This window comes from Manis javanica, chromosome 6 (genome assembly GCF_040802235.1).
Source record: "Manis javanica isolate MJ-LG chromosome 6, MJ_LKY, whole genome shotgun sequence".
Taxonomy (NCBI): domain Eukaryota; kingdom Metazoa; phylum Chordata; class Mammalia; order Pholidota; family Manidae; genus Manis; species Manis javanica.
Genome location: NC_133161.1, coordinates 65,404,317 through 65,421,457, shown reverse-complemented (window position 1 = coordinate 65,421,457; position 17,141 = coordinate 65,404,317). Strand labels below are relative to the sequence as shown.

The window sequence follows — 17,141 nt, the reverse complement described above, 5'->3', positions numbered from 1 at the left end:
TCTGGATCTGTGGGGAAATGTGTAAGTAAATGACATCCTGGAAGGATGAAGCAAACATGACCACATCTGAGGCTGGTAATTTAAGATGGGGTATGGCTTTTCTACAGACAGCATTTCATTAGTTTTCTTTTTTTTTAATGCTTTAAACTCACAGTCTACATTACTTTCTCTAAAAAACTGACAGTGCTTTCAAGATATGGCCAGTAATTTTCCATTCCTAGCCCCATAACTTGATAATTTCTACCATGAGAAAGATGATTTGGAATCAGCATAAAGCTAATCCATTAGTGGTAACCCATGTAAAACACATATGTTTAATAGCATCTTAATGAATCAATAAGTATTTATTCGAGCTCTGTTACAAGTAGGTTAAAAATTTCTGTAATATTAAATTTCAGTGTCAACTATTCCATGAATTGAAAGTGCTACAAAAATCTGTTATAAAATTAAAATGATGAAGGAATATGTTAATAAAAGTAGAATTAATAGAATTACATCAGACCTGAGTGACAAAGCAATAGCTGTTGTCACATAAAATAGTCACAGAATGTCTAAACAGTCACTTGGATATTTTTCAAACTGCATGAGGTGGAGCCTCAACTCACTTTTAGATTAAAAAATTATTTTGTAAAAGAACTATACATATATTCTAGAAAAGGGTTCATTAGAAATAAAACCTGAACTGCTGGGGCATGAGTTATCTCCCTGTAATTCTGCAGCCAACGGCTCTTCCCTCCTAACAGGACACACCAAGTGTTTAACACATTAATTACCATCCTTCATCAAGCATAAAACTAACAGTCAGGAAATACAGCTGCAGTGGTACAATTACCCACACACTCCGAATGCCCCCTGCAGCAAAGAAAACAAATGGGTTGCTTTTCATTAACAGAGCTTGGCAAACCTCTCCAAAGACAGTGTTTTTTTTTTTTTTCCCAGCCAGAGTCCCAAAAGGCATTTAAGGGGCTATTTATTTAGGTAAATCCTGAGAACAAATAAACGGTGAAAATATTTATTTAAATTTCAAAATATCCATTATCTATACACAGTGATATTCAGAAGAAAAGTAGATATATTGAAAGATGACTTGATTAAATCAAAATCCTTTAAATATAAGGCATGCATTTAAAAAAATATATTAGTGCACAGGAGTTGGTAAGTCAGGTAATAACTGCCCCACACTTGATCACGATACTTAAGGTACTAATGGCTTCCATTTCCATGCTTTGTGGCATATAACGATGTGCAACGTGTCTCTATCTGTGCAATAATGAGCTGTGTAATAACAGGAGTTTCTTACATAGGTTTAAGTTATATAAATAAAATGATTAGCTACTAACTTGAGATTCTAACATAATGTCATCATGAAAAGCCTAGATGAATTGCATTCTCAAGAGGTAATGAAACAGTTTATTTGGTGGATTTCTGGACATAGCATCCTTAGTATTGCTATAATCACACCTTAACAGATGCATTACTCTTACTGGGTTTAGATTACAATGAAACCATAAACTGTTACTTAAACCATAGTTTAAGGAAGGCTCGGGATGTAAAAAGCAATGGATAGAAATCTGCACAAAATATTTGTAACTACTGTGTCCTGAACCACTGCCATCAAACTTTCACAAAATTCTCTGCACTAAATTCTCTATGAAAGAGATCTTTTAACATAATCAGCTTGATCCTTTCTGCAGGATAATTATCATGGCAAAAATTAAGAAGCTGTAGTTTCCTCAGCACAGGTGACCAGGGATACATATAAGGACTCTACCATACTTGTGGCACAACTTCAATTTCATATAGTACTTTATGTGCAATTAACTCAAACCAGAACTTTTTTTTTTTTTTTACAATCAAAGACTAGTTTGATAAAGCAAGTACATACTTAAGGAGGGAGTGTGGGCGTGCTCCAGAGGGGGGCAGCACGGTGGGGTTCTGGTTGGGTGGTTTTATAGCTGGAGTTTAAGCAGAGGTGGAATATTCATCACGTTAGGTGGGGTTAACTTCTTTTAATTTTTATCTAGGATAGGCATCATTTCACCTGTCACCTGGCCAATTTGTTTTACATACAGTTGTCTTTCAAAAGACAACCTTTGAAATTGTATTTATTATAAAATAAAATCTGATGCGCGTTCATGTCCTAAAACCTAAAACTCTCTGCCTTATCAAAGGGTAAGCCATGGGATTCTACTCAGGCCTGTGTAGGAAATGTGAGTGGTGTGAGTTGTAATAATTTTAATCAATCTGCCTTGGACAGAGCTGCTTCCCACGGTGCTGGAAGCAGCGGTTAGTCCCAGGGAAGAAATGCCGTCCTCCGCGGTAACAGGACCAGTACCGAGGTGGTAAGGATGGCTGAGGTTCACTGTATGCTGAGCACGTGGCTGCGCAGAGGAGGATACACAGGCAATGAAAGGCCCTTGCCCTCAAGTGCTTACAGTCGGCCGACAGTCAAAAGGACACACACTGAATCCGTTCACCATTCAGCCTCATTCAGCCTGTCGCACGCACCAGTGGATGAACACGGGACCGGCTGATGGGGATTATGCTGAGCAAACTCCGTGGCCAGGTGTCCTATCTGGAGTCAGGGCACGTGCATCGCAACGTGAGCAAAATCTCTCAGCTTCCCCTCGGGATCTTCATTTAAAGGGCCAGGGTCTTAAAGGGGTTCTGTCTTAGTACGTTTGTAGATGCAGTGGCATTATAAACATCTCAAAATTGAAGAGATGTTTTAAGGCCAAAAAATTTCAAAAGCTTTTTACTGTTTGTCAAGCAAGGTGATGGGATTCTTATAACCTGCATGGAAAATCGGAGGGCATATAATTTCAAGGTGAAAGTTAGTTCTTCTTCTGGTCTTCTTCTAAAGACATGACCTGGCAACAAAAACCCCAGGGTTCTCTCGCCATCCTTAAAACCCTTTTGGAAGCCAAATCACTTCCTGATCTCAACACACATTCACCCTCAGCAACCCTCAGGGAGCAAAATGATTCCGCACCCAGGTACAGTACTGAGAATTAGACGTTTTGCATGTATCCCTTTTGAGATGAGAAATGATTGAGTTTAATGTTGCTTTTTCAATCAGAAAATATTGCTGTAGTCTTATGGAAAAATCCAATTCTGTATCAGATGGTACTTCCAAAATAAAATGAAATACCTATCAGAAATAAGGGAGGAAAGAAAAACACCTTCATAAATGAGCATATTTTGAATTTCACAATTAAGAAGTAATGGAGTGTGCTAGACTTACATAATCTTCTCTTTAGCAACATCAAACAAGCATGTTCAGGGAGCAGGTCCCATCATTAGACTCAAGTTCACCACAACTCAGCTCCCAGTCACATGACCCCAAGGTCCAGCCTGTGTTTTTACATTATGGTGGTTTACTGCTGTACTGACTACTGCTGCAGTGAAAAAGACTCTCCTGGGGGCATAGTTCCTCTTGAACATTTAGAGTCTGTTGGAATAATGATGCTTGCTGCAGTGGACATTGTTTGCAATATAAATAAAACTTTACTTTTCATAAGATTTTCTCCTGGCCGCCCTGGCTTTCATACCTTTAATGTAGTGAATTCATATGGTTGATAACCTCTGAAGCTCTCATGGATGGCTGCCATAGTATGAGACGTTTTCTCCCAAAAATGAAGCAGAGTGGTCTGCAAAGAAAGACAGTATAGCTGTTAATGTTTTGAATGTCCAGTTCTAGTCATGGGCTCAGAGAAGTGTGCCTGCCTGTGGCTTTCAAGGTCCTCCAAACTAAGATACCCACTCACCTCTGCAGCCCTATTGCCCATTATGCTTGTACTCATAGTCTGTATTTCAGCCCAGCTCAAAATGCCTCTTGGCTCCTCCAAACTGCTTCCTATGGCTTATGCTGCTCCAGCACCTGGGACATTCTCATCTCCATTCTCTTTGCACTTGTCCCACCTGATTCACTTTCCAAAACTCAGGCCTAATCATTAACAATCTATTTTTGTCTTCCCTTGACTGCTTCATCTCCCTTTTCAAAACCTCACTGGATTTTGTATAATTCATTCACTTAGCACAGCCTGCTCTCCCCTCGAGGTGGGGGTAAACCTAGTCCAGCTTTACTGCCTTTGACTTCCTTTCTAAACCTGAAGCTCCCTGAGGACAGAGAATCTGGCCTTATTGATTTTATATTCCCTATGATACCCACAGTTTAGCTTCCCCATTCAGTTGGTGCTCACTAGGACTGCTGATGAATACAAGTGCTATCCTGAAGGAACTCTGACACTATGAAGAGACAAAAACAAGTTCATTAAATTATGACTACTTGATAAGGAAGGGAGTGTGCCATGAGAAGTCCAGGCAACTATGCTGAGTTCAGAGGAGGCTTTCTGAAGGAAGTGGTGCTCAGTCTGGTGCAGGAAACCTACTGGAATTGGGAAAGGCACACATGGGGGGCAAAGGCACTCGGGCAGGACCCACCAAGGTGAATGCAGTGAGTGGGAGATCACAGGGTATGTGCTGTAAAACAGTGGATTATGTGTACACTGTATACTGTTTTAAGGGCACACTATAATACTCATTAGTGCATACAGGGAATATCTAGTATTTGGGTTGATTAAAATGTGGTCTCTGAGAAGGGAGATATAGGAAATAAATTATGAGAAAGGCTATCAGTACCTCATAATGCCCAAACCATACTTTAACTGCAAACACCATTTCCCTCTTATATGAGCCTCATAACACGTCTTGATTCATTTCAACAAACGTCATTTTGTTACCTGGTAGGTTGCTAGCATATGAGACAAGAGATTGCATCTGCTTGCTCCAAGAAGGTCTACTTTTTGACACACATCCATCTTCAACTTGTCAAAGCTTTTTTTGGCAAGTCGTACTTGTGTTTGTACCTATGAAAGTAAAAGAAAATCTCTGAACCACTCCAACTCTTAAGTAGTTAAAATTCACGGGTGAGAAAAGACCAATAGCAGGCTTATCTCTTTCATATAAAAGAACACCTTTGAAAATTCCAGGCAAGTAAGATACATTCTTTATCTCCAAAGGACGTAAACAACAGTACTGCATATCATGATTTTACAGCTGAGTAACTACCCTAATCATAATTTTCTCCACTGAATATTAAAACTCCTCTGTGCTCAAGGCACTCACCAACCGACCATAGTGTGAAAAGTCGGGAAACTTGCAGGGGAGCAAGGGAAGAACCTTTGTCCTGCAGTTTTCCTATAGTTCTTTTAAGCTGACTTCCCTATATACTCTTCACTCAGCTTCTCCTAACGTTAACAGCTTACATAACATGGAAGTTTGCTAAAAATAAAAGAAATCAACACTGATATAATCCTATTAACTAAACAACAGATGTTATTCGGGTTTCACCAGCTTGTCCACTATTATCCTTTTTCCTGTTCCAAGATACAATCTAGAATATCACATAAAGGACTTAGGACACAGCCTAAAAAGCTAGCCTCACGGATAAATGGCCATGTTTTTATTACTGAGCATGTACAGAAGCAATCCTCCATCCATCCCTGAGCTACACAGTGATTCAAAGATGAAGTCAAAGTCAGGAAAAAATGCAAAAATGTCTATTCTACATATTACTTGATAATAAAACAGATTTTAACATTTAATACAGCTATTTGAAAAATAGTAAATTCAAAATATCCCCTTCTCCAATATGAGCATCACTACCTTGTATTTTTAGCAGAGAAAACTAGCCAAATATTATTACCTTATCCCAGGTAATTCATGCAGTTGTAGTTACCAGGTAGGTAACTGCGAGCTGGGAGTAATGCTGATGCATAAACAATAGCTTTTATCACAGACTACTGGGGGGGGCAAGGATGAGGTCTACCTTGAGCACCATTATAGGATTAGCACCTGGCAACCTGGTACAGAGTGGGTGCTGAATGACTATTTGGTGACTAAATGAAGAAAATTTCCAGGCTACTTCAAAAGGTAAAGTACCTGAGTGCCATTATTTTAAAGTATAACCTTTAAAGTAGTTTTTGAAGTGATGATTTCATATTCTAATAAAAATAAGCAAGATTACTTTATATAAAATATATTAATTTTTACCACTAATAATATAGCTTATAATTCACAGCTTATAAAATATAGGACATTATATGACCATAGTAACAACTGATACAATTACTATTTGCAACAATTTAATGATTGAAAGAATAGATACAATTCACAATTGATACAACTGAACCATTAATACAAATCCCTGCCCACATGCCAGCCTTTTCTCTCCTAGCCTCTGCTATTACCCTTTCTGATTGCTGAGGGTAAAGGGCTTTGTCTGGGGAAGCACCTAACTGGGAGGACTGCTATTCTAGATTAGCCTCCCTGACTCCAAAGCCATGCTATTCTGCCTCCCAAGCAACTTGAGTGTTCCGTGGAACATCAACAAGCCCAGAGCTGAGTCTACCCAGAAACACAAGTTTTCCTTGTAGGTTCTATGGAATTGGAAAATAATGAGGCAGTACATTTAATACCACACTGACAGAATTAATACCCTATATGAATAGGGTCTTGTGTCTATAGTTATCTAAAACATTTCCTAAGAATTCCTCTGCATTCTCGGTATACCGAGCTGGGAAAACCAGAGAATAAAAGCCATCCGGTTCCTCTCAAACTGACCACACCATGAACTTAAATAAATTCCGGAGCTTGGTCATTTCCCACTGGTAGAGTGGAAAGGCCTAGATAAACGACTTGGGAGCACTGACTGTAAAATGAGTTTAGAGTGAGGTAAGTCGGTGATTTTCTGTCTTCCTTTGAGAGGAAAAGGGAGACACAAAAGAGAAAGCCCAAGTTCTGAGGGCAGAATTGGGAGACTGTGAAGGGGAAGATGTTTAAGCAGCTGAGACCCTCACTGCAGGGTCCTGGTTGGTGCAGCAATTGCTCAGGCCCAGAAGACCTCCTCAATGCGATCCTGAGAGGCATCCATCCCCATCCTTTCTTCTGAAGGAGAAGGTTAACGTAGGTGTGAACCTTCACGTGTGCTCACATTTGATGCATACTTAGCGAGCACTTCACTGGTGTCAGAACCAGTGCTAGGCACTGGGGAGTCATAATAGAGTAAGACACATAGTGGGTGGTCAATTAACAGTTAGGAATGGATGTACACAAGCATAAGGAGTCTCTAATCTTTTAGGGAAGACAGACACGTTAGCAACTATATTATAATATCATGCAAGTACAACACTAGACCTAAGAGTGAGGAGCAGAGGTAGCACAGACAGGGCATGATTAATGCTAGGGGTGGAGTGGGGTGGGGGCTGACCTTCAGGTGGAGGGCATTAAAGCACTGGCTAATGGCCTTAGAGAATTCCTACCCTCTGTCCTGTAACTGCTCTCCTTTCACTTTCACTCTGGCTTGGCCATGTAATTTGCTTTGGCCAGTGGGATGTTAACAAATGCTTTAAAAAAAAATGTAAGCATGCTTTCACTTTCTCTCTTGCTTCTCTGAGATGGCCATGAGAAGATGCCCAGTCCAACCTGAGGTCATGCCTGGTGGGGTATGAGAGGCTTGTGCATACAAGAGACATGAGGAGGACAGCCCAGTTGTCTCAATAGATCAGCCTTTGGCCAGCTGACCCCCGACCTGTGAGGAAGGCCAGTCATGGTGAGCAGTGCCCCTCTCTGCCCGACAGCTGGACTCACATGCATGAGGGAGCCCAGCAGAGACCAGCATTGCCCTGCTAACCCACAGTCCTCTGAGCTTATTGTCTGAATTCCCTGGGCATTTACAGGTGCATACTTCACACCATTATTGTGGCTGTAGATAACGGATATAAATGATAAGTAGGTAAACAATGAAAGCTTCTGAGATGGGGTGATAGCTAAGGTAGGACTTAAAGTGTAACCAGGAGTATATAGTAAATACAAGATCCACAAGATGGATCTGCTTATGGGAGGGTCTAGATTTTCTAATCAAATGCAAATTAACTTTTAGTGGGGCTATGAATTTTGCTTTCTCATTGACATTAACATAACCAGTTACTCATAGCTGTTTTTTTTAATCCCAAGAGAAAACTTATTTCACTTCCTTATAACACAGAACTCATAGATTAATATACTTTGAGATGTGCCCTAATTTAATTTTGTTTAAATTTTGTAAGGTAATTCTAAAAACCTAAAAGAAGACTTCAACACTTGACCCAGTGAGTTCTGAAAGACCATATGCTTTGTGTGTCAACAATGATTATTAAAATAATTAATGCACTGCTGAGTTTCCAAATGTTGGGCCCTTTCCCTGCCAAGCAAGGAGGATGTTACTGTTGGGCATTTTGAATATGGTAAAGTTCATTTAATATTTTGTGTTCCATGTCTACTCTCTAACACACATTTGCAGTCTACAGCCCAAGGAAAAAACACCAGGTATACAGTCAAGCATCAGCCACCATCAAGAGTCTAATTCTATATGCCTCCAGATGCACTTAAGTGAAAAATGTTTTATTATTCCTTTCAATCCCAGATAAATTATATTCAATTACATAAACATCTTGAGGAGCTCCTGTGGTTTTCAAGGTTCTTTAAAAAACCTTCAGTCAAATAAATGTACCCTTTGTTTATTTCTTAATTTTATTTCTGTTGCCCCACTTCTCTTCCCTTATTCTCCAAGCTCTAGGAAATGATCACATACATGAGACTCTCTTTAGTGTGAGTCCTACTTTCCCCAGGCTGTAGAAATTCAATTTACTAGAGAAAGGAGCAATGTCTTGACTGCCAGATGATAGGGCACTTCTCTGTACTTACTTGTCCTATCCTGAAATTCTACCTCTTGGCCCCAACTTGAACTATGTACCAAGAAGCCAAAGCTATTCATCCTCTTTGTGCAATCTGGCTTCCCCATCCAGTGGGAAAGGGCTCCTTATTACTCTGTAACCAAATAATTTGAGAGTAGTTTTGTATTTGTAAATGTTTTCTTTCCTTTTAAAATAAAATAAGGCAAAACTAAGTATCCTGCTCTTACTTTTTATTTTTAGGAAGTGGCTTTACCTCCCTCTACCCATTCTTTCAGAAAATACTTATTGAGGATTTTTTACATGCTGGTAGCACTGAGTAAAATGGAAGTAGTCTCTGCCATCATAGAGTTGACAGTCTGGTGGGGATTTTCACATGAGTGAGAACATAACTACAAACTAAATGAGGTGCTCATAAAGAAAGGAACATAGACCCACAAGAATGATTTACCATGGAAACTGACAAAGAGGATGTTCTTTAAGGAAGCAGTGCTCAAGCTCCATTCTGAAGAACTGAGTATGAGTAACTATGCAAAGAGAGAGAGTACTCCAGGGGAGACAGAAGTATGTGCAAAGGCCCTGGGGTGGAGGGCAAAAAGACAGGTTCCAGGCAGCCAGTGTAGCTGGGTTGCTGAGACTAAGGATAAAGGTGGTAGGAGATGAGGTGAGAGAGGTGGGTTGGGGCACATTCTGGAACTAGGGCCTTGTAAGCATGCTCAAATTTTAGCTTTTAACCTAGAAGCAGTGGAAAAGCACTGGAGGCCTTTAAGCATGGAAGAAACAGGAATTGCTATGTATTTCATATTTCTGATCTTATTGTAATTCCAATTTTTATAAATTTCAAGTTCCAATTATTCATTACTAGAAAAAAGATTAATTTTTGAAACCTGATCTTATATTCTGTGACCTTGTTAAATTCAATTATTGGTTTTAAAAGCATTTTTTTTAGATACCTTAGGATTTTCTTTCACTGTATATGCCTATATAGATAGATCTATGTACATACATCATGTTGTATAAGAATACAAACAGCTTTACTTTTTCCTTTCTAATTTGTATGTCTTTATTTGCTTTTCTTGCTTTTACGTACTGGCTCAAATAATGTTGAAAACAAGTTGCTGTACACACACACAACTGCCTTGTTTCTGTCTGACTTAGGTGGAGAAGTGTTTAGTCTTTCATGCTTAAGTATGATGTTAATTGTATATTTTTCATATAGGCCCATTATCAGATTGAAGATGTTTCTCTTTTACTCCTAGTTTTCTAAGAATTTTTATCAGGAATGGATATTGGATTTTATCTAATGCTGTTTCTTGATCCATGGAGATGATCATATAAGTTTGGTTTTGGTCTGTTCAAATAGAGAATTACATTGACTCATTTTAAACTGACATCCATTCCTTTGGTAACCACAATTAGTCAAGATTATATTTATTTCTAGTAATAGTCATTGTTTTGAAGATTATTTTTTCTAATATCACCTTGGCCACTTCAGATTTCTTTTCATTAGGATTTCCAGGCTATGTACTAATCTGTCATTTAACTCTTAACCTTAGCTGTACCTTTATATTTAAAGTGGGTCCTGAGATTACAGCCAGCTCAGTCTTGCTTTTTAAAAAATCCAATCTCTAATTTACCTTTCTCCATTTTATCTATAGAGACTCTACAACTATTTTATCTATATGAGACTTGCAAAATATTATCATAAGAAGAAACAGGGTCAGTCTGGTATTAAAGTGAATCTATTATGCTTCAAAATAATCCCATTTTTCCTAAATTACTTACAAACCATTTATATAGTAATCCATTCTAGATCTGATAAAGAATCAAAGTATAATTTATTACATTCAATATTTTAGTTTTTAAAATTCACCTTTAAAATAGGACTATATTTGCTTGTTATGTTTTTTCTGGAACCTCTGATTTCTCAGAGCTTATTAGCAGTATTTCTGTGCTTGGTTACATGAATTCTTTCTGGAACATGCTTTATTTTAATCCAGTGACTAAGTGTATTTAAATACAACTAATAATACACACTAGCCCCTCTCATAGATTGAGCTTCAAGTTTTTCTTAAGAGCTCCTTTCTGTACTTTTCAGTTTTAATACCACTTCCCTTAATGGAGATGAAAGTATAATAGGAGTTTAGTAGTTCTGCTTTATTTGCTTTCATTATTAGAATTAAATTATCCAAAAATATATTTTCTAGCTCTGTCCACAGTAAAGGTCTAAAAATCATGGCTAACTCAGAAGCATTGAGCACCCCAGGTGCCCAGATCATGGCCTCTAACTACCATGCCTATCTTAAAGTAACTAGTGTTCCAGTTACTAGTTACTTCAAACTGGCTGATTCCAGGGATAGGACAGGAAATATGTAAGATGATCCTGATGTAAGATAATATTTTGTTGCACAAGAAAGCAAGGAAGGGTCATGTCAAAAGAGGAGGCAATCTGAAAAGGCTCTCATTAGCCAAAAATAAACATCAATGAAGTAAGATTGCACTGGTGAAAACACATCAAATATATCAAATCCATGGGTTCATAATGATACTTAAAAAAACAAGGAAAGAAAGAAAATGAACTGAAGACCAAAAAACCTCATAGGCATCAGTAGAGAATGCCAGTGAACCAACTCAGTATTTTGACAAAGAACCAAACATTTTCCTGCTTTTCTCATCAAGCTGTACTATGTAAACTTTAGGAAGACCTGGTAGTTGATGATGGAAAGTTACTTATTACGTAATCATTCATGTTTATTAACAGAAAAGGACTCTATAATATATTAAGCCATCTGCTCCCAATATGGGCCTTTCTTCACACCCATAGCACTTTTGTTGTTATTAGAATGTTTCATAAACCTCAAATAATTCCAAGCTTTATCTCTCCTGGCAAGCTTTATCTCTTCTTAACTCCATTCTTTTCTCCCAAGAAATATTATTGAGTGCCTAGGGTTCTAGCTGCTGAGGATAAGCAGGGAATGAAGCAAAGTGTCTTCTTTTATGATGGCTACATTCTAGTGGTGTAACTGCACAATAAACAACAAAAGTAAATACAATGGTCCTTGACTTACAATGGCTCAACCTGTAATTTTTCAACTTTATGATGGCATAAAAGCCAATCTGCATTCAGTAGAAACTGTACGTCAAGTTTTTAATTTTGATCTTTTCCTGGGCTAGCAATGCTGCAGTAAGATCCTCTCTTGTGATGCTGGGCAGTGGCGGCAAGCCAGTCAACAACACAATCATGATGTATCACAGTTGATACACTTAAACCACTCTGTACCCATAAAACCATTCTGTTCACTTTCAGTACTTATTCAACAACTTACATGAGATATTCAACACTTCATTATAAAACAGTCTTTGTGTTAGATGATTCTGTCCATATAGGCTAATATAAATGTTCTGTACACATTTAAGGTAGGCTAAGCTAAGCTATGATGTTCTGTAGGTTAGGTACAATAGAAGCATTTTTGACAAAGATATTGTCAATTTATGAAGGGTTTATCAGAGTGTAACCCACCATTAAGTCAATGAAGATCTGTATATGGTTTGTTAGATGGTGATGATAAAGCAGCGTAGGAAAGATTTAAGCACTGGGTTTGGAGGGGTGGTAGAGGATTCTGCTTTAGATGGAATATAGTCTGGAAAAGTTTCCTGAGAAGGTGATCTTGGAGCAGGGACCTGGAGTAAGAGAGGCAGTAAGCCACGCACATATCGGGGAAGAGCACTCCAAGCAGAAAGAATGCGTGCAAAGGCCTCAAGGCTGCACTGTGTGTGGCTTGTTCAAGGAACTGTGGTCATTTTCTAGTTACGTGCATCTTTCCCATCTGTTTTACATGCCTTATTAAGATAGAAGTTTATTATCATTTGGATTAAAAAAACACTTACTCTATCTAACTCAGTGGGTTATTTAAAAAGCTCTATACTTTGAAAACCAACATATGAAAATATGAATAGTTTTAGTAATTTGTTTCTATAGAAAACTCATTTATATATCCATTTTTGCCTTTATGTTTTGTAATAAATCTAGTACATTGGAACTGAATGATATTTAAATGTACATATAAAATTTGCACATTCCTACCACCAACCTCTGCCCCCACTGGCCATCATTATAGCTTGGAATTTTCCCCCAAGACGGCAAGAAAAAAAGAGAGACAACTTACACTCTGCAGTGAAGGAAACAAACACTTCCCTTCTCAGCAGCATCATTTTAGCATTGCATTTCAGAGAATTACATTTAATACTGGGATAGTGATACTGAAGAGTAAGAGTGAGAGAGATTTTAGAACAAGGCCAGAGAGAGATGCATGTTCCACTGATACAAGGAAGTAGAGGGAAGGAATGGCACCATGGCACTGGAGAAAGTACTTCCACAGTTTGGACAACAAAAGGGAGAAGGGATCAACTCCTGGTCTTTCCAGGCTCAGCCCCTCAGCTAATGAAACAAGGTGGGGGGTGGGGGTAGAGGGATCTGTGGGGCCTGGTGGGCAAGCTCGGGAGGGGGATGGAATGAGTTGGCCAGGCTCACTTTCAACCTAACTCAAGGGGGTGGCAAGGGAGGTTAATATGAAGGGCAGGGAAGGTGAAGTCAAAGAAACAAAGATGCAAAAGGAGAGGAAAAAGAGGGAAGACTCTATACATGTTTAATGCTGCAGCTATGATGGTTAATAATCAGTATTTTGCCCCAAAGAAGATATGGTTGCCAATTTAATTCATTTTTTCCTAAAAATGCATTTTTAACTTTAACAATACAGCAGTAATAAATAAGCAGTGATAAGCATAAAGTTTTTAAGCTATGTTACTGCTAAATTTATAGATTAAGTCTTTCAGCTAGTATCCCCTTTACAAGAATGATGACTGTTTATTCAAGATGAGGGTTTGGGATCCACCTGTGTACTCAGGACAAGACAGATATATAGCTGACATAATCGCAGGTCATTTATATGAATATGGCATGTGACCTTTATCCAGATGCTCCTTTTCAGATACCAATAAAAAAGCCCCAAATTTCTTCCCACTCTGCTCTTCAAAAGTTCAGGTTTATAACATGTTCTCACTATGAGTGCTAAGTCATATAGGACAGTGGAGCACATCAATGCCTCAGGGTAATTTTCCAGGAATGCATAAAATACTGTGCTGGATGAATATCTTAATCAAAAAATTGTCTCAACAATGATTCAAGAGAAGTGGGGCCCATACCACAATCCACTCTCTTTTGAGTTTCCAGGTAAGACAGTTTTAACTCTCCTTTGTTTTTTTCACCTAATCCTGAGTTCCAAGTAGGGTAGGGAGAAGAACAAGGAGCGAACACTTGGGGAGGGCAGTGTTTTATAGCTGTTTCATATGTAGTTCCCCAAGGTAGGCAAAATTAGCCTCATTTGTATAGAGGAGAAAACTGAGGTATAAAATGATTTGCCTAAAACCAACCAGCCAGTAAGTAGACAGGCCACGACCTGCTGCAGTTGGCTATCATCATTTCCCCTCCTTTGACATACAGCTCTGCACCCATATCCTGCCTGCCTGCCTTTGGCCCATCTGATTCCTGTCCCACATCACCTGCTAGGCACCATGAGCTCCAGACATACTGAGGTGCCATTCTCCAGCTACTCTGCATCAAACCCACCTCCACCTTTGACACATTTCCTCTGCCTGGAGAGCCCTCCCCTTGCGGTCCACCTGGTAACTCTTATTCACCTTGTAAGTTTCCACTCCAAAGTTTTCTCCTCTGAGAACCTTTTCCTGTCATGCTCCTCAGCTGAGTTAGTAGCTTCTTCCTTTCTGCAGTTAGGAACTTTGCTAACACCCTTATGGCACAAAACTACAGTAAGTGCCACCTGCTCCCAAGTTCGCCCAGCTATTCTCTGGACTATAAGCTTCGTGAGGTGGACACTACACTACTCAATTTTATAATGCTAAGGCTGTGTGCCTCATAGGTAGCAGGTGTGCAAACACTGAGGGAATAAAGAGAGGATACGAGAATGAGTAAACAAATCAGGCCTTGCTTTCTCACCATGTAATATTGCTCTTCAAGAGCACACAGCATGCTGTTTGCTGAATTACTGTTAGACCTTCCCAGACACCAGCCCTCTTCCTCACCACGACCACCGCCATTTGCTACATATACCACCACCACAGGTGTTATACATGCATACACATTCTCATACAATTCTCACAATACTCCTACACCATAATTTTGTTTCTATTTCACAGAGAAGGAAACTGGGTTTCAGAACCATTAGGTAACTTGCCCAAGCTAACTTGACTGGCAGGGGAGGGGCAGGATATGAAAGTCCACCCTCATTTCACTGAATCCCTTTGTTTTCTCAACTGAAGCAAATCTCAAACCAGTGAGACTGACTGTATATTACCCAGAATATATACTTTATCTACTTACACAATATATCCATTGATGTAGGATCAAAGAGCAAAAGGTCTTCTTTTTCAAGCCCTTGGTAAACTGACTCACAGTTAAAGTTATTCATAACTATGTAGTTTATAATACGCAGATACATTCTAGACTAGTTTAGGGGCTAACACACTGTCCCAACATTCTTAATGCTTGTTCAGCTGGTGAACTTTTTTTTTTTCTGTTTTCTGTTTTTAACTTAAAAAAGCAATTCTGTCATCAGAAAATGTAACCAACTGAGTTCACTTCCTCTTTCAAGTCATTAGTGGAAGTAAAATTCAGGGCACAAGACTGAGCCTAGAATGCCAGCTTTATCAATTTCTCTCTAATCTGAGCAGCATGTATTTCAGAAGATAGTCAAAGGCTACAATACATATCTTTTTATCCTATTGGTATTTCTTGTACTTTATAGTGGTTTAAAAAATATGTCATTATTCCTTTTCTCTTTATTTCTCTCTTTTTTGGGTCATTTATTCATATTCATGTACTATGTGAAAGGCTGGAGGATTTGCTGTGTCTCTCTTGGTTGCCCAAGCTAAACCTGCTTTTATATTATACCACAAATTATTTTTATTATGCTTGTGGATTGTCATTCACTGTAAGTTATCCTAACTCACAAACATGAGTCAACTGATAAATCAACAGGCTAACTGATTAGTTGAAAATTATCTTGATTGAGCAGTGGTGTTTATGCACTCTGCAGTAGAGAGAGAAAGATCAGGCCTTTAAATTTGTGGATCCATTTTGTTATCCTTGAATCCCAAAGTCTGGTGGAACTGGGTGTTCAGGAGCATCTGAGAAGACTGAAGCATGAACATCTTCTCTAATTCCAAGAACATGGAAGGTAAAAACAGACTCTGTAATCTGCATATACTTCATGATCCAGCCCTCGCCCCATTCTCTGCTTTCCCTTCAGCCTTTCTCTCTTCCTCACCCTTTTCTCCCAGGGCAGTCTCCCAACACGCAAAGGGGTTTCATTCTCTTCTTTTTCACATGTTGTTGCCACTGATGATATATTTTTTCTTTTTCAAAATTCTGCTTGTGCTACCTCTTCCAGAAGACACACTTCAATTCTGAAGTCTGACTTTAGATGCTACTCCTTCGGGCCCTGACAGCACCTTGTAATACACCTTTATCATCTCACATGACACTTAGCACATTGCATGGTCACTGTTATTTAATTGACAGTCTTCTTTTACATTCTACAGTGAGCTTGTGGCTTATTTCCTTACCCCAGTAGTGATAGTAGGAGCTAAAAATGCTAATTAAATAAATAAATAGGAATGTGGAATGTGAGCAGATGTAACAACATGCACCATTTCTAGGTTTGGCCCATAACACCTTTCTCTACATGTTCCTGCATGTTTCCTTCCAGGATCAATGGGATGCCCACATCTAGGGAATGTTGGGAGGTATGTTTTAAGGATTGTAAAGCTGTTGTCAGCCTGGGTCTCTAAATAACTTATTAAAAGGGGAGCCAATCCACCAACCTGGATACCTGCCAAGGACTATTTGGTGACCAAACACAACAAAAGAAAACCTCCATTGGTTTAAGCCATGGAATTATGGAATTCCAGGTGTCTCTTTGTACACAGTCTGGCCTAGACTATTCTAACACAGGGGATGGCTTTAAGAAAAGGATAGTTAAAATGGCAAGATGCTACCATTCCTACAGGCATTTGTCAGCCATCCAAAGATTTGTTATTTCCATTACTATTTTGGTCATTCAACAAAAATGTTATCAGTGATATCAGGTAGTTACTAGAGTGTTCAAAAATTCATTTTAATGCCACTGAATTTTTTTTAAAAACTCATAGAACAATTATGAGTGGCTGATAATGGTGGGTGAACCCCAAAACAGTGAAACTATTGGAAAATTCTGTCGTGTTTTCTTTTCTCATTAGAACTGAGAAGTCCTAGATGACTCTGGTGAACCTCTGCTGATCTCAGGCCAAGTTCTACAGACTAACTTCCAAATTCTTATTAAACTTTCCTTGGAA

The 17,141-nt window shown here is 38.8% G+C and overlaps 1 protein-coding gene across 9 annotated transcripts in view; it reads right to left on the bottom strand.

Annotated features, from left to right (window-relative positions):
• ICA1 (islet cell autoantigen 1) overlaps positions 1–17,141 on the bottom strand; it is a 119,250-nt gene that overhangs the window by 33,263 nt on the left and 68,846 nt on the right. For all 9 annotated transcript variants that reach the window (XM_017658117.3, XM_073238781.1, XM_073238782.1 and 6 more), the window contains 2 exons: positions 4,743–4,868; positions 3,552–3,650 (listed from right to left, as the gene is read on the bottom strand). In XM_017658117.3, coding sequence (XP_017513606.3) covers positions 3,552–3,650; positions 4,743–4,868 — 225 coding nt within the window. The remainder of the gene's footprint in view (positions 1–3,551; positions 3,651–4,742; positions 4,869–17,141) is intronic.